At 35.5% G+C, this 24,509-nt stretch overlaps 2 protein-coding genes across 4 annotated transcripts; one reads left to right on the top strand and one right to left on the bottom strand.

Moving 5' to 3' along the window:
* The first annotated feature begins 399 nt into the window (after positions 1-399).
* Positions 400-4,137, top strand: LOC109168483 (protein RMD5 homolog A-like). 2 transcript variants are annotated; one of them, XM_019317507.1, is made up of 2 exons: positions 400-566; positions 2,705-4,137. In XM_019317507.1, exon 2 carries the CDS (start codon positions 2,761-2,763, stop codon positions 3,910-3,912), a length of 1,152 nt encoding a protein of 383 aa, XP_019173052.1. In that variant the 5' UTR covers positions 400-566; positions 2,705-2,760; the 3' UTR covers positions 3,913-4,137. The 2 variants fall into 2 exon arrangements, with proteins under 2 accessions (XP_019173052.1, XP_019173053.1); XM_019317508.1 differs by having other exon boundaries at positions 404-566; positions 2,740-4,137.
* Positions 4,138-5,075: 938 nt separating this feature from the next.
* On the bottom strand, positions 5,076-8,101 carry LOC109168481. Of its 2 annotated transcripts, none has more exons than XM_019317502.1 (2): positions 7,336-8,101; positions 5,076-7,245 (listed from the first exon to the last, which is right to left on the bottom strand). In XM_019317502.1, the coding sequence occupies exons 1-2, from the start codon at positions 7,693-7,695 to the stop codon at positions 5,449-5,451; spliced, it is 2,157 nt and encodes a 718-aa protein (XP_019173047.1). In that variant the 5' UTR covers positions 7,696-8,101; the 3' UTR covers positions 5,076-5,448. The 2 variants fall into 2 exon arrangements, with proteins under 2 accessions (XP_019173047.1, XP_019173048.1); XM_019317503.1 differs by having other exon boundaries at positions 5,076-7,242; positions 7,336-8,100.
* Between the last annotated feature and the right edge of the window lie 16,408 nt (positions 8,102-24,509).

The raw sequence follows: 24,509 nt of genomic DNA, 5'->3' as shown, positions 1-24,509 counted from the left end.
TTCACGCACATTAAGCACAAATCTCACGCATATTAAGCACAATACTCTGGCACATTAAGTACAAAACTCACGCATATTAACATGACGCACATTAAGTACAAATCGCAAGCATATTGAGCATAACACTCACGCACATTAAGTATAAACCTCACACACATTAATGCACTGCACAATTGCACGGGAAGCAACAAATGCACCTGATCCCTTCCCTATATATATATATATATATATATATATATATATATATATATATATATACATACGGGTCAACCCAAAACAAAATGTTCGAAGAGAGTGGGCCTATCGCTTAAACATAGGCCCAGAATCTCCGGAAAATTTGTCTGCAGATCAGCGGAGCATCACAAAACTAGAAGGCCTTATTGCAGGGGATCATATCAAGATTCCATCATTCCGGGCAGGGATAAAATGGGAAAACACAGAGTTGAGCACAAGCAATCAGCACAAGACGCACAAGCAACCGGATCCATCTCCTTCCCTCTCGAAGACTCGTTTATTGGTTACGCTTGCTGGAGATTTTTCAGACCAAACCGCCCGTTGCGTTTCGGGTAACCAAATCTCGCTTTCTCCCTCTGTTTTCAATTTCACTTACCTTATTGGTATTATTTTTTAATACTTAAACGTGCACAATTTACTTAAATGTTTTTGTTCGTTGTACTGATTAGCGTTTCCTGATTCTGATCTGAATAATTCGGGTGATGATTGTATACAAATATGTTTATGTGTTATGCTTTCCTGTTTTATAAATGTTGTTGTTTGGTGAAATCGTTTGCTCAAATCGAGTGGCTGGATTGAGTTATTCATTGCATCGATGCTTTTGATTTTAGATTTGTTTGGATGCTGCCTAAGATTCCTGCTTTCATGTTTGATTTGCACATGGAATTCTTAGAAGAAATGCTTATTATCAGTTTAAAAGATTTAAGATTTATAGAAGCAGGAAGAAATACACTTATGCTTCTAGATTATATGTTTGTTTCATAAATGTCTAAAGGTTTTCTGAGTTAAGGGGCTGTTGCATTGATATTTCTACTGTTATCTGTGTAAATGCACTGCATCTGGTGAACTAGTTTTCGTTTTCTACACCACAAGGAGTTGAATCTACTTTAGTTAACACTTAAACAAAGTTGCTAGGTTGCTGTCTTAGTTTCTTAGTTTAGAATTTTTCTTATTTTAGTTTTGGATGTAGGCTTAGTTGATTGGACTGTCTGGAGATTCTGGCAAGGAGTAAGGCCATTTGTGAGTTTTATGTTAAGTAGTCCTTAAAAAATGAAGGCTTGCAATATCAGTTACTCTTTCTCTCTTTTAAGGCAATATGTAATAGGCATTCATGTGCTTGGTGTTAGTCTGATAATTCATTTGTCCTTTTTTAAAAACTAAGCATAGTGCAATACTTTGAATAGGAAACTTATTCAAATAAACAAAGGAATGCATTAGGGCAGGAGGTCATACTAGGTCAGAAAATAAAGGTGAGGACCCCTTTTCATTTTATGCATTTAGGGGACGTTTGGTTCACGGAATGTTAGATTACCTTAGGAATGTTAGATTGCTGGGAATGTTAGATTCTTGTGTTTGGTTTAAAACTAAGATATGTAAATAAGACAACGGTAATAAGATAAATTGATTAAAACATCCAAAGCCCAATATTAGTAATAAGACAAGGGAATGTGAGATTACCTAAGAAATTGGAGGATATCTCACATTCCCTTCCAATAGCTAAAAACTTAATCCAGAGGTTATCTGAGATTCCCTGAGATTCCCTGGGAAAGTTACATAACATGAACCAAACATGGGAATCTTATATTACCAAGCAAATATAACCTTGGTTATCTTATATAACTTGAACCAAACGCCTCCTTAGATCCTTATTATACCTAGGACTGAGGTAGGCCTCTTGGAATGGTCTACACTCATGTGAAGGTGAATCTGACATCTTTTTATTTTTAAGGAATTTTTTTTACTGATAGTTGAAGTTCTCTGGTTGTCCAACCCTAAAAATAAAATAAAATAAAAAATATGTGCCTCATAGTTACACCATATAACGAGTGCTTCCGTTCATGGTTAATAATACTGAATAGTTCTAAACTTTTGTTTGTTTGTTTATAGTCTTCTCCAACTTACAAGTGCTAAGAACAGCGATCTGCATTAATTAAGTTTTTGACCCTTCCAAAAGTTTTGAGATCGCTTAAAATTTAACTAGGTTTTATGGTGATGTCAGATGTGGAACTCAATAAATGAATTCCATGTCATTTTTTATGCAATACAGAGAATAGGGAATAGTTATCACTCAGCATGTCTTTTTAAGCAATTTCTTTTAGTCATTGATGGCATTGGTACCAAAAATTACAGGATTTCTTTTGGTAGTTCTACAGTATTTACTTACTATAAGTTTTGTGCTTGCTCCGGTGGTGGAAAGAGGAGTCGCACTTTATTTATGTCTTGAGAATAAAGACAAGCCTGTAAAACCAAGAAACTTGATCTTTTTTATGGTGACTTGTATACTTTGTATCCTCTTAGAGCAACTAAAGTCAACCACTGTGTGTTTCCTGTGCTAACATGCATATCTAGATTGATGTAACTCCATGGTGTCTTTTCCTCTCCTACATTTTCTCCATTCTTGCTTGCTTTTCATGGTCAAGCAAACTGTTGTAAAGATTATTGAGATTTTCCTACTATTATTTTCGTCTAGGTGCTCAATAGTACTTATACTGTGCAATAACGCAGTGGGACTTTGACATTTTGGAAATGGAGCTGAATACCATCAAAGATGCTTTTGATAGGGTAACAAAGAAGCAAAAACTGTCATCTTCTAAAACTCAAGAAATAATAGCACAAATTGGCCAAGAAATAGAACAAGCCATATCTAATATGCAAAATGACCCCTCTCTTGCTAATCACAAGCTGATCCTTTCTGAGCTGAAGACCAAGTTGAAGGAAATTGCTCCATTAAATCATCTGGAAGGCACACAAAAAGAACTAAATGTTGCATTAAGCAAGTACCCAAAGATCCTTGAAAAAATTTTCAATCCTGATATATCAAAGGCCTATAGAAATGTTGATTTTGACATACATACAGTCAACCAGATAATTGCCAGCCATTTCTATAGGGAGGGCCTCTTTGATCTAGGTGATTGTTTTGTAAATGAGTCCAGTGAACCAGAAGCTGCAGCAAATAAATCTCCTTACTTGGAAATGTATCAAATCCTTGAGGCCATGAGATGTCGGAACCTGCAACCTGCTTTGAGTTGGGCTGCTAATAACCATGAAAAACTTAAAAATTGCGGGTCTGATATTGAAATGAAGCTTCACCGCCAGCATTTTGTGGAAATATTGCAAAACAGAGGTAGAGATGAGGCACTAAACTATGCTAGAACTTTCTTCCCACCATTTGCTACCAAATACATGGCAGAAATCCAGAAGCTAATGGCCTGTCTTTTGTGGGCTGGGAGACTCGATTCCTCACCATACTCCGATTTGTTATCCCCTAAGCATTGGGAAAAATTGGGCGAGGATCTCACCAGGCAGTTCTGCAATCTCATAGGTCAATCCTATGAGAGTCCACTGAGTGTGACGATTGCAGCTGGAGTCCAGGGGTTGCCAACCCTCTTGAAACTGATGAATGTAATGACAGCAAAAAAGCAGGAATGGCAATCTATGAAGCAGTTACCTGTACCTGTGGACTTGGACAGAGAGTTCCAGTTCCACTCTATCTTTGTATGTCCTGTGAGCCGGGATCAAGCAACTGAAGAGAATCCACCGATGTTGTTGTCATGTGGACACGTGCTCTGCAAGCAGTCTATAACAAAACTATCCAAAAATAACAGCACGCGACCCTTCAAGTGCCCTTACTGCCCATCAGAGGTTGAAGTAGGTCAGTGTAGGCAATTGTATTTCTGATATGATTTTAGTAATCTCTTGCTTCCTTCCACCCTTTCCATGTGTTCTAGTGCATGAACTCAATTGGTGTTCTATTTGTGACACTATATTTGCTTAGTCTTTGGCTTGTTCTCATGTTGTGTACTTTCCGTAAATTAGTTGTAAATAGAAAATTCTTTGTCATTATTAAATGTGCGTATGTTAAAAGTCTGCTTCCTTTATGTTTGAACGGCAGGCAAAATTAAATTTCTGAGAATAATTGAGTGAGATATTGGGCAGTTAGGCTATCCTACTATAGAAATTGCCCGTTTCTGACATCAATAGTGTGATGTGATTATGTGAATGTCTGGCCAATAGTGGTACCTGGAAACTGATTCTTTGAATCTCTATTCAAAAAGGTCAAAGTAGATAAAACTACCCTTTCATTACAAACTCCCAATTCCCTAAACCTCTAAAAAAAAGCTATCTTTTTACTCTTTTTTTTAACGTTTATGTTTTTTCGCTGTCTTCCATGCAGTAACTTTGAAATGAAAAAGCGAATGCTCTTTTTTCTCCTTAATATTGACAATCACAAAGCAAATCGTGCACCTAAAGTCGTGCTAACGTGGAATTTGTTCATCCCTCAGGACATCAGTACGTACTTTCCTCCTTCCATATTTTTCTTCTTGGGATTTTCATAAAGGCGAACTATGTGGAAGTGGAAACACAATGGACTTAATGATCACGTGGTCCTACCCCATTAAGAACCATCCCTTCTTTAGAGCCCTCCCTCGGTGTTTACTCCATTTCCTCTTCCTCATGCAACTAAATCGATAATGACTTGATCAACAGTTTTTCTCCATCTATGAAACATCCTCTTAAAAAAAACTATCAAATTCTTCTCCTGGTTTCATCAACATCAACAATGATACGCCCAAATCTCAAGTGAGGCAATTACAGCTGTGGAATGCTCAGCTTCACCAACCAAACACCAATAATACAGATATCCCTATCCTACAATCATTCTCATTCTGAGTTTCTGATTTTAGGAGTTGTGATCTTGCAACCAAGGCTTACATGTTTGTACTTTCCCCCACGTTTCCCAACCCTATTCTAATGTCTTAACCTACGCCAACCATACACTACATGCTACACAATCATGTACCTTTGAAGATGTAGACAAATAACTAAACGACAAGAAATTCAACAGTATTGCTTCTGTTCAATTCCATATAATATTATGCATTAGAGATATCATTTCATTCCACAGCATCTACAGTCTACAGATAAATATTATAATAACATTACTGAAAATGAAATTTATATGAAAATAAAGACAAAGTAGAGAGCTCCCCTCCATTCCTCACTGCCTCAATCAATCAATCATAACTTGCAGAAAGCGCCAAGCCGTCGGGTACCTCTTCTGGCCTTGCCTTGCCCCTATTATAATATACGCTTTTTTGGTCCTTTTTCTTTTTTTTCTAAATTTATTTCTACATATTATTATATTCTTAAATCTAATCTAATCTTAACTACGGAGTAATATGCATTAATAATAATTAAAAAAAAAAATGAGGTCTAAAATCTGGCGTCTTCGAAGCCGTGTAAGTCGCTGACTCTGTTCAACGACTTTCTCATGATAGCCACTTTAGCTAGCATTTCAGCGGCTCTCCAAGCCGATGTTGGCGTGAGAGGCTCGGCTTTCTCGTCCTCTCTTTCTCCGCTGGTTCTGCGGCGTTGGATCTGCTGAGGTTGGTGGTTTTGCCTTCTCCAATGCAGCTCCGAGAGCTGGGCTTCCAAGCCGCCGATGAACTCGTCGGCGTGGCCGGAGCTGGACTGCAGCAGCAAGGCTCGAGCCGAGGACAGCATGTGGTGCGCGCCGGTGAAGTCGTTGCGCTCGGCTAATCGCCTGGCCTCGGCTACGGCTCGAGTGGACACGAAGAGGCTTCTCAGCCGTCTGATGTTCTCGCTGGATGATCTAACGGCCTGCGGACGTGGGACCAACAGCGCTTGTTCTTTGCACTGGATGAGCTCCTGAGTTGACGGGTCTTGGTAAGAGCATCGAACGGACAGTGCGTGGTGGGCCCCAATAGCGGATGATGGGACTTTCAGTTCAACCAACAATTCTCTCTCTTCCTCCGCGTAAAAATCTCCCAGCCGGATTAAACCGGAACCGTGAGAAACCGGCCGGTCGCCGTTAGAGTAAACGGCGGCGACTTCTGCGGGGGCGGAACCGAATACGAAACCCAGCTGTACACGGAGGTCATGAGCCACCACGTTTAGTAACCCTCCGATGCATTTCGTTAATCCGGATTCTGACGCACCGTACCCGGATCCGAGCCCGGTGGCGTCATTCAGTGCGACGGAATGTACTGGAATCTCCGTGTGGCCGAAGAGCTTGGAAGATGATACAATGGGGGATTGACGTCTCTGGTAGATGGAGTGGGCGGCGGAGCGATCGTAATGGCAATCCGACAATAGGAGGATACTGGCGGCGGAGTTTCTCTCACGCCGATCTTCTAGCACCTTCGCGGCCTTCTTCAGAGCGTCGATTGCACTCGCGGTTCCTTCCAAACTCACTACAGCGTCCACTATCCGACGCGCGGATCGCCGGCCGGTCGTCGTCATCCGTCGCAGCGGCAACAATCTCTTCGATGTTGCGGAGAACGCCACGATAGAGAGTCTATCGGCGGCGGACAGTGACGACACTACCAGCCTCATAGCACGCTTCATCATCTGAATGTTCTCGGTTGTCATTTTCCCGCTGACGTCAAGCACCGCCACCAAATCAATCGGAGCTCTACGAGCGGCCATGGTGGACGCCGGCGGAGCTCTCAATCTCAGAACTATCGCATACGTTTCGTGACTCCTCCCAGCAGACACCACAGCCGCCTCAGGCAACAGCCTGGCTTCAACATCATTCAAACACGCCACCGCATGCTTCATAGGGCTCACTTTCGACAAGAAAAATCCCTGAAACTCCTCAACCTCACTCTCGTTCTCCTCATCGGACTCCGGTATCGGGTTAAACCGTGCTCCAGAAGTCGGCGACATCAACGGTTCATCGTCATTGTAGACCTTTAAAACTCCCCTCCCGTGGGGCTTATTGCCGTCACTCTTAACACGAACATCCATATTTCCTTTCGGCGACACTTGTCGTCGAACCGTCTCCGTCTTAATCGGATCATCGTGAACCGAAAGCACAGGCAATTCCTTCCACGGGGAGCTGCAAATGGGGCATAAGAGGCTGCTGCCTTGTTTCTTAACATGAGCAGCGACGCAGGGAAAGTGGAAGCTGTGAGAGCACTCCGCCGTGAATATGGCCGTGCCTTGCCCGGATTTCACCGTCCGTAAACATATCCCACACCTACTCTGCTATTCATTCAGTAAATTTAAAAACGTCAGTAAAATCAAATGATGAAATAAACAGTATTACGTGATGAGCAGTGTGAATGAGTTAGTTACCTTAGAGAGACGAAGGCTGGCCTTGAGGATAGAAAAGGTGGAAGGTGAGCGGGGAGAAGACGGATTGGAGCGGTGGAAAAACCTAGGGCTTTTGGATTGGAGCTTTGGACTCTCAGGCACAGAAGACGGCGGCGGAGTCACCGTAGTCCGGCAACGAAGACCGGACGTAGAAACCGGATGAGACTGCAAGCGCGGCGTAGAAGGATTAGAAAAGAAAGCGAACTTGGAGGCGCCGAGCCTGGGACTAGGAAGCGTCGCAGTCTGTTGCTCCTGCGGCGGCTTGTCCTTGGACGTGGCGGAGGAAGAGTCGCGATCTCTAGGGATCGATGTACAAAAGGGTCGTCGCCATCCCAACACCATCGTGAATCTAAAATTCTGATTGCTGTAAGTAGAGAACGTGTATCACAGGTGGGGGGATGATAGAAGGAAGGAAACAGGGATTAAATTATTCTTCTACGGAATTGGAAGCCAGCGGAGAAGACGAACACAACGACAAGAAACTGAAGGGAGGAAAAATCATTTACTCAGAAACGATGAACAAAGACAAAACAAAATCCACGAAAACCCGGGCACGGCTAGGCTAAGGCGATTCAATATATTTTTCCTAAAAAGATGGCTGCAAATAAAGGCTCTCTGAAATACGTAAAATGGCAGATATAATGCGCAGTCGCAGAGCATTGATATCTCACTCTCACTGCACTCTGTGAAAAAGGCCTTATGGAAAGAAAGATGGGATATATATTTTATTTTATTTTATTTTATTTTAACAACAATGGGACGTGGGAGGAGATGAGAGAGAGATTGAGAGGGATTTATTGGTTAACGTTAACCTGGTGGTGACCGATAGGTGGCGGTTATGGACTCGTGGTTTGGATTTAGTAATCGGGAAAGTCAACGGTTCGCCTTTTGCTCTGATCTACTCTACTGCCACCATATCTGTTCTCGCCATTGCATTTGGGGCTCTGTGGGATCTGGTTTCGAGCCCTATTTAATTTACCTCGTCTTTCATCCCACCAGTCAATTTTAATTACAAGCTATGATCAATTGAGCTGTCTATACAAGTATATGTTTGCTGCTATCTTATTTTTACTTTTGGTCTCAAGAGTATCGAACCATTTTCATATTTAGTATTTGACTATTAAATTTTTAGATTTGCTTTCACGAGTTTTAAATTATTATTACATTTGATCACTGATTAAAATTTTAAAATTTAGTCTCATTACTTTTAAATTCTTAACGTATTTGGTCCTACGACTTTGGTTCTACAACTTTTAAAAATCAGGGACTTAGACTTTTTAGATTTTAAAATTCTCATATTTGATTTCGAATTTTAAATCTTTGCTACATTTAGTTTCAACTATTCAAATTTTCAGATTTAGTCAGGGTGATTCTCTAATCCCACAATTAATAACTAATATCCCTTCTAATTAAATAATTTGTATTTTTTTGTAAAAAAAAATGTTTAGTGTTTGTAAATTTAAATTTGTAATATAATTTTAATTTATTTAACTTAGATTTTAACATTATTAAAGTTTGTATATAATATTTGTATTATGTAATCATAATATCATTAACTCAACATCATATTAACTTATAAAGTTGATAATATATATATATATATATAGTTTATTTAGTCCCATTCGGAAAAGAACGAAGAAAATGATTTTTGTGAGGAAAAAAATAAGTTCAAGAAAAGAATACTTTTACCCATAAGATATTGTCTTAACTTTTATCATTGATAACTAAAATTTAAGTTGGATGGATAAAATGTGGCAATGATTTAACAGTTGTGGGACTAAATCTATAAATTTTAATAGTCAGGGACTAAATGTGGCAATAATTTAAAAGTCGTAGAACCAAATATGATAATTTTAAAAGTTAACGATCAAATGTGACAATAATTTAAAAGTCGTGGGACAAAATCTGAAAATTTTAATAGTCGGAGACCAAACGTGACAAGAATTTAAAAGTTGTGGACCAAATTTATAAATTTTAATAGTCGATGACCAAATGAGGAAATGGTCTCATACTCGTAGGACCAAAAGTGAAAATAACTCTACATTAACGAGTTAATATCGCCCGCACTAGTTTAATTAACTGATTCAGTACTTGGGAGAATAGTTCATATCACTTAGTTGGGATCTCCGAATATAGTGTCACTGTCACATTTAATCGTAAACTTTCAATTTAACCATCCGTGCAAAGCTATAATCAAGGATGGTTAAAATTTTAAAATTTTGAAAATTGAAGGGTTATGCGTGGTTAACTTGAAAGTCAAAGGACTATAGCGTCCAATACCACAAAATGTGACGATGCCACTATACTCAGATGATTGGTATTAACTTATACATTAACCATCTATTTATCTAGTATAATTAGCAATTGACTGAGTGATATACGTTATGCACTAGGTAAAACCATACTTAGGTTACAGCATATATATATATATATATATATATATATATATATATATATATATATGATATCTTTGCTAATTACTAATATATACATTAACTGTTTACTTATCAAATATAGTCGGCAATTGATTGAGTGATATGCGTTATTTACTAGGTAAAACCAAACTATGTTACAACATATTATATCTTTGCTACTAGATACATTAACCGTCTACTTATCAACTATTGTCAGCAATTGACTGAGTGATAGGCGTTACCTAAGTCACTATTTGATGGCGTGTACATGATAAAATTAATCTAGGTTGCTCATAATCAATCGACTCAAACTAAGAAAGCTAATAAACTATTCTTATAATTGATTGGATCAAACCAATAAGGTCATTAGATTATTTTTATTGGAGATTAAACTTTAAATATTGTGATTACTATTTTTTTAAATTTTTTAAAGAAAAACACTAACTGGATTTCTTTGTTATTGGGGTGGTTAAGGCTGCTATGAGTAGTTGAGAGCTGGCGGATGGGAGTAGGGAGTAGCTAGAATGACCACAGTCATGCATGATCTATGCCATAATAATTTTACAATTATACAATATAATATTTTATTTTATTATTTCATAATTGATAGGAACAGCGTCCACTGGGTAAATTCATTGGGACTCTAAGGTACTCTAGCTACTAAGCTACGTAGATAAGTAGATCAGTAGCCATTAAATGTGTCCTTTTAAAAAAAAAAACTTTAATGCTTCAAAGTTTAAGGGGCCGTTTGGTTCACGGAATGTTAGATTACCTTAGGGAATGTTAGATTACCTTAGGGAATGTTAGATTGCTGGGAATGTTAGATTACTGGGAATGTTAAATTCCTGTGTTTGGTTAAGACTGAGGTATATAATATAATTATGTTTGGTTTAGGGTTATCTTTATCTTTATATATATATATATATATATATATATATATATATATAAGCTAACATAAAATATATATTTTTAAATAATTAGAATGAAAATAGCAAAATTTATAAATATCCAAGGTTATCTCACATTACCTAAGAAAAGGAAGGGAATCACATTCCCTTCAAAATCCTATGTGGAGGGAATGTTCCATTCCCTGGGAATGTTATATTCCCTCAGATAGTATGAACCAAACATAGGAATCTAAGCTCAGGAATGTCATATTCCCATGGTTATGTAATATAACCTGAACCAAACGCCCCCTATATGTGCATTTTAATTGCAACCAACGTCAACTGTACCCATAATATCATTTATGAAAAAGTTTACAACAACAATTTAAATGTACTTTAACTGAAATTCACTTTATAAAAATATACACATTTTCCATTGATTAAGACCACATTTTCTGTAGACCTTATTTTCTACTTTCTTGTCAAATAATAAAAATTATAAAAATTATTTTTATAAATCATTTTTTGAGTTTTCAAACACACCCTAAATTACATTGCTAGTTTTACTTTACTAACAACTTACCTAAAAAAAAAAAATTCATAGCGCGATTAACAGTTGGACAATTTACATTTCTATTGAGTTGTGTTGAACATTAGACTTATCTCATTACTCATTAAATATAGGCAATTTAAGACTTGTAAATAGGGATGGTCCCCCTTTAACATTTAATGATACTAAATATTACCATTGTTCAATTATATCCATCAACCCTAATTATTGTGGATGAGATCATTGGGATATACATACAATGAAAATTTAATTAGCCACCCTCACCCTAAAGAGTAATAGCTAGAAACTAAAATAGAGGGGTAGGGTTGGAATATTCGTGGCCATGTTATGTGTTCCGGGACAAGACTCTTTATTTTAACTCTTTCTGTAAATAATCAAATGAAACAGCTTCACCCAGCCTTCTTCTTGCTAGCATTTATTGCACCTTTTATGCATGCATATTTGGACTATATATTCGTTACAGATAAGAGACAACCTTACTATCGTACCCGTAACAGAGCAAGTACCTCTACGCACCTAAATCAAAGAGTACACCATGTACCAACTTCATGCCTGACCTCTCAATTACCGACTACAAAATTTTAAGTTCGATTTCCATTAAAAAGGTTTATTGGTCTTCTTAATTTGAGTCGATCAGCTATAAATAATTTATGTTAATTTATTTCTTTGTGGTCTTTTATCAACTAAGGTCACAAGTCGAGATTTACCTAATTCACATTCTTATATAATGGCTGCAGATTTTTTTGTCATTCAAAAAGAATTGATAACTATACTATATATTAGTTTTAAAAAATGTATGTGTATATTGTATGTACTTCGTAACGTTATTATTTTATTTACTTAATGTAACGGGTTTTGTAATGACTTGTTGAAATTTTTAAAATGTTGGACCCATAACAACCAATAGTTGTCTAGTGCATTGAATGAAAGTTGTTTCGGTCAATGCGAGATTTTTTAGGAACTATTATTCATGAGTTAAATAAATTTCTTTTATAATTTACTAAAAGGTAAATTGTATTTTTAGTTTCTTGATTATTATTCGTCATGTTTTTCAATGTCAATTTTAAGAAATCTAATCCCTCCATTGTATGAAAGTTACAAAATTAGTTTCTCTATTAATAGAAGTTTAAAAAAAAATGGTTTAAAATTAGGATGTTTAGGAGAATTATTTTAGGATTTAGAAGTGAATATGATGCTGTAAAATTGTGAATTTTAAATGCCATAATAATAAATTTTCAGAATAATTCTAAAACTCTTGATTCTGAACGAGTGGCTTTTGCTAGCAAAGTAAATTGATTTATAGTTTTTGAAATGATTAACAATTAAAGATTAAATTACATAATCAATGTCAACCACTATGTACTGTGATGACACATCTGTTATCATTTCAAATTGATAGTCACACGATCAACTCCCGTATGGTGGAGGCGTTAATTTTTAAAAACTGAAAATGATAGAGAAAATATCACGAATGTTTTTTTTTTAAAAAAATTTACATAATAATCAATAACAACGTACTGATAAATCAAATTTATGATTTTTCCATTATTAAATTACTCCGTACATTTTTTTACTTGATAGTATATTTATTTTTTACTTTTACTTTCTCGGTCTTCCAAACATAATTCATGAGCATAAATGTGAAACGAATGAGAGACGGTGTGATGGTTTGACAATTAACAGAGTTACGTAGTCTATGTAGCAATGACACTCCCTCGTTCGCTGGGACGGAGGGAGAGGGGGGCGACTACCCCTCACCCCACCCCATATATAATATTTGTATGTATATATGTATATATAGTACATGTTTTAATATTAGTATAAGGGAAAATGACACTTTTTTCCTCTGAGTTATATACTTATAGCACTTTTCCCCCCTCAATTATTTAGGTAAGCACATTAGCCCCTTCAATTATTTTAAAAGTGGTGATTTTTCCCCCTAATATATTAAATTGACATTTATACCCTTAAAATAAACATTTTATTTATTTTACTTCTCCAACAAATTATTGCGTATACGTAGGGATGACCACGATTCGGTTCGAACTGAATCGGACATTATAGCAATCGAATTAAAAATTTCCGGTTATGATTCAGATCTAGAACCCAATATTTGGATTTCAATTTATTAAAATTATGAATTAAAAAAATTGGATCATGAACCGTGAACCGGCGGTTCTGGACCCGATTCGCGATTTTGAACCGTTTTTATTTTAAAATTTTATTTTTATTTTAAAAATAGTCTAAATTCAACAATAAATGTATTTTATTTTTTCAGTTCGGAACATGAACTGTCCGTTCCGGGATTTTAATAAACTCTAAATTTCGAGTTTCGATTCTAAATTGTAATTGGAATATTTCGGTTTGGTTGCTATAGTGTTTATTTGGTTTGAACCAAATTATGGTCATAATTTGTTGGAGAAGAAAAATAAATAAAATATTTATTTTAAGGGTAAATATGTCCATTTAACATTTTAGGGGGAAAAACAGCCACTTGAATAATTGAGGGGGGGAAAGTGCTATAAGTATATAACTCAGGGGGAAAAAGTGCCATTTTCCCTTAGTATAAAAAAACTATAAAACATTAACAAAAAGTGAGTTAGAGTAAGTTATTACTACAATTTTGGTAATAATGAAGTTAATGGTTCCAATCTTAGCATCAACATAGTTTTACAATTTTTTTTAATAGCTTTTTTAATATTACATACACTCTATAATAAGATGTGTAATTTATAATGTGTTTTTTATTCAAATTATTTAATTAATTATGTTTCATATTTTGTTATGAATATTTTTATAAAGTTTCGATGTGTTTTATTTTTTGTCCATATCAAACAATATTTACAATTATATTTCTTAGATAGTTTATTTATTTATTTTTAAATTATCTCTTTTGTTTTAATGTTTCGCCTTTTTTAAAAAAATTTTCTGAATTCGTATGTACTGTTACGCCCCCCTCAACCGAATTTCTGACTCCGTCCCTGCTCGTTCGTAGTAGCACTCACGTGTTCTTCCCGTCTTTTCACCATTGTTAACACTCCCAAATTCTTTTAACGCCGTTAGCTCCAAGATCACAGTCGCTTTAATTTGTTTACCTTCCTGCCTCGCCCATGTCACCTACTATCAATAGGAGAATTGCAAGCTTTCCCCAACGCACTCACGCCCAGTATAACTCATTTGGAATTGTCATATAATTCAATTGCTTCCACTCATTATCTTAAAGTCTTGTTGTAGTGACAATATGAGGGTTCAAATTTCACCGGAAACCTAAGAATAATCAAGAATTGTGGACAATTTCAGTCATGTTGATGAGATTATTGATTTAATAATCATAAAATTTTAAGTTTGACTTGTAAGTATATTGACTTGCCGACCAACAACTTAGGTTGATTTATATTATCAATTGCTATCTGAAATTACAAGATGAGATTTACCAAGTTTACATTCTCAGATAATCACTAATTTTTTCTGGTCACTAATAAATAAAAAAATTAAATATAAAAAAATAAAAAATAAAAAAACCTCATCTGGAAGTGTTTAGAAAAAGGCTGTTAAAAAAAGGAGCTAAATTAGTGTGTAATAATTCTAAATTAACCTCCTCCTAATTACTGCACGCTTGCCTAGCCTTCCACAGTTCCACCTCTGGGTCTAATTCTGTCTCTGTTTTGAAATTCAGAGCTCTTACCGGCTACCGGCTGGGGAGTATTTTTTGGTAATTATTATTTTATTAAAAGGAAAAATATAACTTGAAATGAAAAGGGGAGGGAGAAATCGTCCAACAATAATGGTGGTAATTATAAAAAATGAAAAATGGGAAGGGAGAAAGCATGTGGCACGTGATACGAACCTCGCCTACCATATCGCAGTAAATGCGCGTCAGAGCCTCATTTCGAGTACCAATGTTGAGCTAGTCGGTTTGGACGGACCACGTTCATATATTATGGTATTATTATTAGGGATTACCAACTCCTTTGAAATATTTCATACTCAAAAAAAAAAAAAAAAATCAAACATAATCAAAGAAGATTCAGTATTCGGTTGCTCTCTTACGTGGGAGGTCTAATGTTTGAGCTTCGGAGTAGGCGTAGATTGTATATGTAGGTATTCCCTTTCTTTGTAATAAAAAAAAAATATTCAATATAAGGACAAATTATATCATGAAATATGATCCACCTTACATTATGTATTTTGATCCAGAAATATGTTCAGATTATAAGTTGATAATTAATATATTATGTGCATACAAGTTAACAGATTATGTGTATATCAATATATTTAAGACACATATTTTGTTAATTACATATAGCGATTGAAATAGGTCGGGCCCCACTCAAAGGACCTGTGGCTTGGCCTAGTTTAGGTCTAGCTTTGGCAATTTATATCGTGGACTAGGATTCACAGTGCATTGTGGACCCTGATCCAATACATATAATTAGACTTCATAATGTACATAATTCATGTTCATAATACACATACACATGACACGATATAATGAATATGAATTATGTGTATTATGTTAAGTGTTTGTGTCCTCAGCTATATAAATGTTTATAATACACAGAATTCATGTTCATAATACACAGAGTTCATGTTCATTATATCGTATTTATGTGTATGTGTATTATGAACATAAATTATGTGCATTATGAACATGAATTATGTACATTTGCAGTCAAATTATGTGTATTGGATCAGTCCACAATATAACGATTGCCTAGCTTTGCTTAACCGAGTTGTTATACCATGGACTAGAGTACACCTTGCAAGGTGGACCCTAGTCCTAAACGATGTATAAATTGTGTATTTTTAGTATTGAAATTATGAACTTCTAGAATATAACTTGTGTTTCTAAGTCAAAACGCATAACAAATGTAGAAGGGAATTTGTGAATACAATACAGGGTCATTAAATTCTAATTTGTTAATATTACGTGACTGCAATATTTGAAAGAAACTCGTGAATACAAACAAAGTAATCAATTACATATACGTTAACATTGTGTGTTCATAGTATACAAATTACGAATTTTTAAAAGGTATATTGTAAACATTTAATATGTAAATTGTGAACATTTGGACCCGGATCAACCTTGCAAGGTGGACCCGGATCCACAAAATAATTTGCATGCTTAGCTTATTTAGTAAATAGGTTAGGCTTAAGTGTATTTAACACATATTTAACTAAATAGGCTACGCCTATATGTTTAATGCCCAGCCTATAGGACTTGCATAATTCTAAAAAATAAATTCTTAATTTGTAATTTTCACACTTTCTCATCTTTTCTTATTTTCCTCATAGCGGAGTAGCAAACTCATCCTTGCATAGTGCATAGTAGTAGTAGTAGTGGAGGTCATGTAGTGAGACATTTGATGTTGAGTCCTTATCTTTGTTTTTTTGTTTTGTTTTTTTTTTTTTTTGAAAATTCGATTAAGGTTTTGGGGCACCTATTGGTGTTGATGGGGCGTGAACCTCGTGGGCTCAGGGCCCAAAAAGAAAAGGGGTCAAGCCCAGAGGAAGAGAGGTCCAAAAATAGATACGGGCCAAACCGAGTAGTCGGCTCGAGTCAGAAGTCGGCGCGAGAGTGAGATCGGCACGAGTAGGAGGTCGGCCTAAAGTAGCCATTGGCATTTTAAGAGACCTATTAAATTACCCATTACCACCCAATTATTACCTAATTATTACCCTACTTACCCACATAGCCAACTAGCCGTTAGCCTCTTTATCAACTAACTTAATACCCATAACCCCCAAATTATCACCCATCAATACCCTACTAAATTTCCCAACGGACACTATTTGGTTGGCTAGCTATAAGAAGGAGAAGAAGATCACAAGGAGTGGGGATCCATTCTTACATACTAGAAGACCACATATCACTCTTCCACAACTACTCTCTCAAGAAGACTCCATTCATTTACACACATGAGAAGACTCATCACTCTTCCAAGGGGGAGAAGACTCCACCATTCCTCCACTCAACAAGAAGGCCTCATCATACACACTCTTTCAACAAAGAAGATCAAGAAGGATACTCCCTCTCTATATACAAAGTATAGCTCTATCCCTACACAAGATTTTCATATTACATGTACAAAATAGCTCTACAATATATACAAAGACACCTCCAAAATACATAGTGAATTTAGGCTTGACACCGCCCAAAAAGGCCCGTGGTTTTCACCTTTCGGTTTCCACGTAAAAAAGCATTGAGTTATACTTTTTCTACTTATTTTTCTATAAGCCGCATTGTGAACGGTGAATCCACCAACCACGGTTGTGTTGGACCTCCGAGGGCCCAAAAACCCTAAAACCAACAGGTGTCACTACCAACACACTTGTTGTGGCTTGCGATTGTAACTGTTCGCCTATTATTGTTATATCATATTTAATACTTTTAACAAATATGTAGTCATTATAAAACATATAATCTGTAGGTCTTAAATAAACTCAAACCTATTTAAAATGTATGAGAGAGTCTCTCTTTAATAACATGCATATTAAACAGGCTTTTAAAAAGGCTTTAGGTCAGATTAGGCCTATTGTAAGCTCAGACTAACCTTAAAAAGCCCTACGTACAGGCACAGCCTAGGCCCAAACCTTAAGTTCTCATAGCAGGCCTAATATTTCAAAGCTCGACCCTGCCTAGCTTATTTTCATCGCTAACTACAGACTCATAATATGGTAAACATATACACATAATATGTTAAATGCATATACATAATATGTTAACTGCACATTATGTGCCTGCAGTTAACATATTATTATGTGTTTGTAGTTAACAAATTATGTGCATTCAATTTATTTATAGACATATAATTTATTAAATAAAGACGCATAATATAATAACTGCAAACACATAATTTTTGGACTAGGGTTCAAAATGTAAGGTGAACCCTGGTCTATGGTATAACAATTGTGATATAGGCGACCTAACCAGATTGAGTAGACTATTTACTTAATTATTATAAGGTTATAAATTTTATTTTTAACCGGAGTGGTCTATTGATCTTCTTAATTATTTGAGTTAGTCAGCTATGAATAATTTAGACTGGTTTACCTCGTGCACATTATTAAGTAATGATGGTGGGTTTCTCTCTTCATTTAAAAAATAGGATACAATATGATGGGGTGTGGACCTCGGCCTAAGAAGAACGATCCCAAAAGATAGAGTCCATGAATAATCGAAAAGCCCGGAGCGATTGAGGCATGACCCAGTGAATAAAGGATTGACCGGTGGCAAGGCCTGACAGAGGCCTGGGCCGAGTCCAGGAGTCGGCCAGGCCTAAGTTGAGGTAACGACTCGGCAAGAAGCTGTTGCTCGGCATTTACAGCAGCATTTATGAGGCTCGTCCAAGCGAGCCGTTGAGAAGCCCAAAAGAGCCGTTGGTCGGCCCGGTAACGTCGCCTAACGGCCCCAAAACGTAATTAGCCTTAAGTGGCCTTTTAATGTACTTTAACTCGGTTAGAGGAGGGCCTACTATATAAAGGACCCTCCGAGAATGTAAAAGGAGCGAGTCCATGCTCAGAGAACAGAGAGACACCCTTTTCTTTAATGCTATTGTTACCATTTCTAAAACCGCATTGTGAAAGGTGTTTCCACCAACCAAGGTTGTGTTAGACTTCACCGAGCCCAAAAAACCCTAAAACTAACCCAATATATTATAATTTCATTCGAACTCATGAAACTTTACTCGATCAAGACAAGTTCTCAATCACAACATCGACTAAACTCAATAGCCTCAATCGATAACCAAGATAAAATAGGGAGTGACTCATGTCTTAGTCCATATCCAAAAGATCTTATAAGTGGACACGTTTTATGAGAAAGAAATTGTTACTCTACTGAAATTCAAATACAACAAACTAGGGTCTTTGGTTGAACACATCTAGTGATTAATAATACCAACAAATCATACAAAGTCACTTATTATTCTTCTCCTTTCACACATCTTTTGTAATATATATTAAAACCCGTCAACCATACATATATTAATGCAAAAAGAAATGAATGATGAGTTAGGTCTTTGGGAGGCTTTAGAATAATGTGGAAGGGACAAAGAGGGATGACAGTGCAGAATCCTAGGAATTAAACTGCAAATCTTTGGCCTCAACGTGAAATTTCTTTTTCTTGGATGGGAACAAACACATGGAGCTGCCTTTGACTACACTCCATGGATGGATACTTTGAACATTATTACGGAGTATATTTTAGCCACACAATCCCATCCTTAACTATTTTGTTAATCAATCATTTTCTTTTCTTAATTATTTAAGTGTATAAAAGTATGGATTATAACGTGACCTGCAAGACCTACTCCTCCTCCTTTTGACTTTACAAATCAATAGAAAATTCAGCTAAATTTTTGGTAAGATTCAATTTAGTTATGCTCAATTAAAAAAAAATTAATAAATACAAATAAAGTTCTTACTTCCAATAGCAGTTTAGGGGTTTGACTCTCATTAAGAATTTAAGAAGGTGATTTTTTTGAACGTAAAAATATACAAATTATATTAAAAATTTAAAGCTCAAAATTAATCCGACAAAATTAAGATTCATTATTTTTAAAAAATAATAATAATCTTCTTCTTCAAAAAAAAATAAAAATAATAATAAATAAAAGCTAGTGATTAGCTCAACTTTTGTGGGAATATCCATATCCCAATGCACCTGATTTGGACACTAGAGAAAAGGTCTGTGATGTGGACAGTGGTTGAATTATTTCTCTAATCCCAGGATTGCCCCTCATCTTCTCATCCACAAAGGATGTGTCCAGAGGGCAGCTTGGTCATTCCCCTTGACATATTATAATTTCAAATCATGCTAGCATGGAACCCACCCATGATTTTGAACAGTCTCAAGAATAAAATAGACAATTGGGACACTCCACATGAGAAAAACAAAAACAGGCTTGAAATTTTCTGCATTGGCTTGAAGATATGGCCCCCCATGAAGAACACAAGTATATATTGATCTTAAAAGATGTAAAAATGGCTTCTCATCTCATCCACCAATTGGATCTTGGTCAATACTAGTTAGAATTCTCCACATCCATGATATCCTTTTGGCCTTTGCTATATTTTGATATTGCATAATAGTTGAACCCAATTTTTCAGAACAAATAATAATACTAAATTTAAATAAGTTTTTTTTTTTCTAAAAAAATTCAAAATAATGTTATTAATAAGAGTTGCAAGGAGCGGCATCATTAGATTAAGACTAGAGAGATTTACCTTATAATGAGGTCTAATATTATTTTAAGTAAATAAAAAGGGCATGTGTATTCTAAAAGAACCATCTAGCTCTAGGTTCAAGAACAAACATGTGAAAGATAAATTTTATTCAAGAAATAATTCAATCACTCGGCTAGAGCTATAAAAAGAATACATCTAACAATACAGAAGGATAAAAGGGTTTACACTTTCTACACCCTACTAATCCTATAACCCTATTGTCTCTCATAATACACAGTTTATTCGACTAGGATTATTTGTCAAACTAGTCACAACTCATAATTTGTTTAACTTAAAAATTATTAAAATAATATATAATTTAAAAGTGGTCAAGATTTACTTACTATCTTTCAATTTAGGTACAAATCAAACGAATAACAATGCACCAAATTAAATTCTCCTTGCATTGCTCCAATTTGGGCACACTTGATCCCTATCCATATTCTAATTAACATATTATAAGTGGAATAGTTTGTGTAAATAAATGTATGCAGAAATAATATATATCTTTGTGACAAGGAAAAATCATAGTCACTATAAAGTATGCATTGCGTAAATTTTACTTTTGTGTAATAACATTTAAACTACACAATAAAAATAATATGATATAATCTCAACATAAATAGTGTTAACAAACTAAATACGTTAGAATTTAACTCGTGACATTTTAGTACGAAAATCTTCGTTCACCTGGTCATCCTTGCATAGACATATAATATCTTGGCATTAGAGGGTGGTGGTTGAAATGGTGCTATTATTGGAGCACATGTCACCAATTCATTAACTGGTTATAATCCCCCCACCAACAAACTTTTATGATTAGGAAACAATGGAGAAATATAATAATGTTATCTTATCTCAAATATGTAATGTCCTTTTGGGAGCATATTCATACCAAGGTGGTAGCATATAGTATATGCATCTTTACTTTCATCCATTTTCTCACGCGACCGAGCTAAGAACAACGTCATTTCACATACATATATATATATATATATATATATATATATATATATATATATATATAGCATTAATTACTACTTGCAAATATAAATAGTAGGTCTACAATCTTCAAAAGAAAAAAAAAAAAGTCGGTCTACATATTTTATTATATGTAACGACAAGTGTCTATACATAAATAGTACTACTTGTCAAAAGGTTGGACAAAACATTCTCCTCCTGCGTAAGAATACTCTGCGGACACAACTCAAATCAAATTTAAATTAGTATCACAATAATAAGGATACTTGATGGGTTTGATATTGGCGGTCTTGCAGTTGGTCTCGGCCCAAGTCTATATTGATTCGAGGCTGGGAGAACATGTTTTCTCACTTTTGGAAAGCATAGTTGGGAGGATTTTTGTCCAAATTTATGATATTACTTTCTTTATATTAAGAAAACTAATTTGTAATTAATACCCTTAAATTGAGAGACTTACATTCTTAATTGATAGTTTGAGTTGTATAAATACTTGAAAAAGGGGCTTGTAAGAGGTTTGAATCCTTCATTCTCAAAGCAATAATAGCATTCCATATTTCCGTACTACTTTTCCTTAGCAATATTCATCGTTTCTGACCGATTTTGTTGGCAAGCAGTCAACTGCATAAGTTGTAAAACCAACAATACTAAATGTTGAATGTCAAGAAAAAAAAAAAAAAAAAAAACTAAATAAAGAACATGACAACCATCCATAATAATAGGGAAATTCTATTTGGAAGAAGAAGATCGGAAGCTAAGGGAAATATACTAATTGGCTTAACTCAGTGGTTCAGTATGCAGTATTTGAGAGAAGAAAAAAAAAAGAAAATAATAATTGTTCTCATGAGAGTGTATACTCATCAAGTAATCGTCAATGGATGAAATAAATAAAAAATAAAAAAGCAAGACACCCCTATAACTAATTATACATTAAAAAAAAATCTAAAATAAAATGCAGGTATACGCCGAACATGACTAGTAATAAAACTCATATATGAACCTTTAGAAATAAAATAAAAATTGTCCATTATGTATGTCACACTGCACTGGAAAGAATTGAAGAAGATGAATGTATAAAAGGGAGTGCAGAAAGTAGATAAAAGCGAGCATATAAAATAAGAATGAATAAAAAGAGGGGCAAGAGGGGGTGTATAATTGGTGCAAAATGATGAGAAACCCCTAAAAGTGTGCATCTTGTAGCATCTTAATTAGGTAGTGCACCAATTAATGCTATAAATATTAGGGCAACAACAATAAGTATAGACGATTGATTATATATATTAGTGCGTGGCACCACAAACATTATTATATAATTCTCTGCACTTTTCCTCACAGCTGGAAGATCAAACATAAGATTAATGGATTGGTTTGTCTCAAATTTTCTGGAGAAAAGGAGAGCATAATGCTGCTTCTTCCTTTAAAGACCAAATAATTTCACACGTCGTAAACCTCCATTATGATGTCCCTTCCCTTAGCCACTCACTAATCCCCTTTTAATTTGGTGGCGTTTCAGAACCAATTCAACCAGAAAAAAAGGGGGTTATTTGAATCTTAATGATGTATGTGGACTCGTAGTGGCCGGGTAGTTTAATTTACATATTGTGATCTCGATCTGGGCGAATGAATATGATCAAATATTAACGTTAAAGTAGACAAATAGGAGAAATTAAGGTCCGTGTCAGATGGCCACCGTCGACCACCGGAATTATTTAAGGTTTTGTGATGATGAGTTGGTGCGGGGATGGGCCGGGAATGGATTAATAGTGTTTGGAATATGTGTTCAAGATGATTGATGATGAGTCGAGTTGAAGGCGGAGTAAATCGTCGATCGTTATATCGTGCACCAGGGCGCACAATGTATTGTGCGTACTGGTCCAAAACGATGACGTTTTTACAAGTTGGTGGGGAGTTGATGTGACGGACACCGTTCCGTCTGTCCAATCCAGTTACAAATTTTTTTTTTTTTTTAAACACTTGTATTTATGTGTATTATGTTAAGGAGTCTATGTATATTATGTTAATTAAGAGTTTATATGTATTATGATAAGAGTTGATGTGTATTATGTTAAAAGATTATGTGTATTATGTATTATGTTAAGAGAATAGGAGTTTGTGTGTATTTTACTATACGATTCTGTACATTTGAAATAGGGAATTTTTGTAGAAATTAACGACAGAAATGAAAAACAGATACAAAATGATGTCGTTTTGATTAGGACATACAATGCATTGTGCACTCTGGTGCACGGTATAATTTACTGTAAACCGTCTGAATTGATCTTTTAATGGGCTCGACTAATTCATGTCTTGATCAATACGAAGGTGGGGTCTGATTTTTTTTTTTTCTTTTTTTTGAAAGGAATTCAATTCTATGAGAGGAACACTTTCTTCCTTTTACAATTCATTGATGTATTACAACATTATTCAAGCTCCACTCTAATGCAACTTTCACACCTCGTACTAAAACATATAGCTTTCACTAATTTGGTTCCACATTAAAATCTTACATGATTTTTTTGTTTACATTCTCACTCTACCATCATACTTCATTTAATTTTAATCCTCTCTTATCTACTAAAAGACAATAATATTGTAGAAGTATTGATATAACAAATATTTAGATGTTCGACAGTACATGAGATTTTGATATTCTTATCGGGCACTAGAATGATCCTTCTTCGTAGAGATGAGGTTGGTATTTGGAATGTAGGATGTTCGGAGGTGTCCGAGGATGTTAGAAGAGTCAAAAGTCCCTCCTACTAGCAATTAATGCGTCTTTTATAGGTGAGACGAGACAAACATGCCGAGTTACCAGCATGTCTGGTAAGTTGTACCATTACACATGTTGGATGCCAATTAGGCCAATCATAACTGTTGTGCCAAATGTCTAATGATCATATGATGGCTGAAAAAGGTGATGGGGGAGTGACGTAAGTGATATGATTAATGCCTTTAAGGCCGAAAAAGAGACCCGGTAACCGGTTAGATCAACAGGCTTATCGCCCACGTCTGACCGGAAGCCGTCGATGTAGCATAAATATAGTAACCAGCTAGGAGGGCAGCCCATAAATGGGG

Source organism: Ipomoea nil, unplaced genomic scaffold, assembly GCF_001879475.1.
Source record: "Ipomoea nil cultivar Tokyo-kokei standard unplaced genomic scaffold, Asagao_1.1 scaffold3199, whole genome shotgun sequence".
Taxonomy (NCBI): Eukaryota; Viridiplantae; Streptophyta; class Magnoliopsida; order Solanales; family Convolvulaceae; genus Ipomoea; species Ipomoea nil.
Note: the sequence above shows the minus strand (reverse complement) of the source record. Positions and strands in the feature narration are given on the sequence as shown.

Bases quoted from the DNA above. Each gene is read 5' to 3' on its own strand.
- LOC109168483 (XM_019317507.1), top strand. From the start codon at position 2,761: ATGGAGCTGAATACCATCAAAGATGCTTTTGATAGGGTAACAAAGAAG.
- LOC109168481 (XM_019317502.1), bottom strand. From the start codon at position 7,695: ATGGTGTTGGGATGGCGACGACCCTTTTGTACATCGATCCCTAGAGAT. The intron at 7,246-7,335 runs GTAACTAACTCA...CTGAATGAATAG, and splicing joins CCAGCCTTCGTCTCTCTAAG to CAGAGTAGGTGTGGGATATG.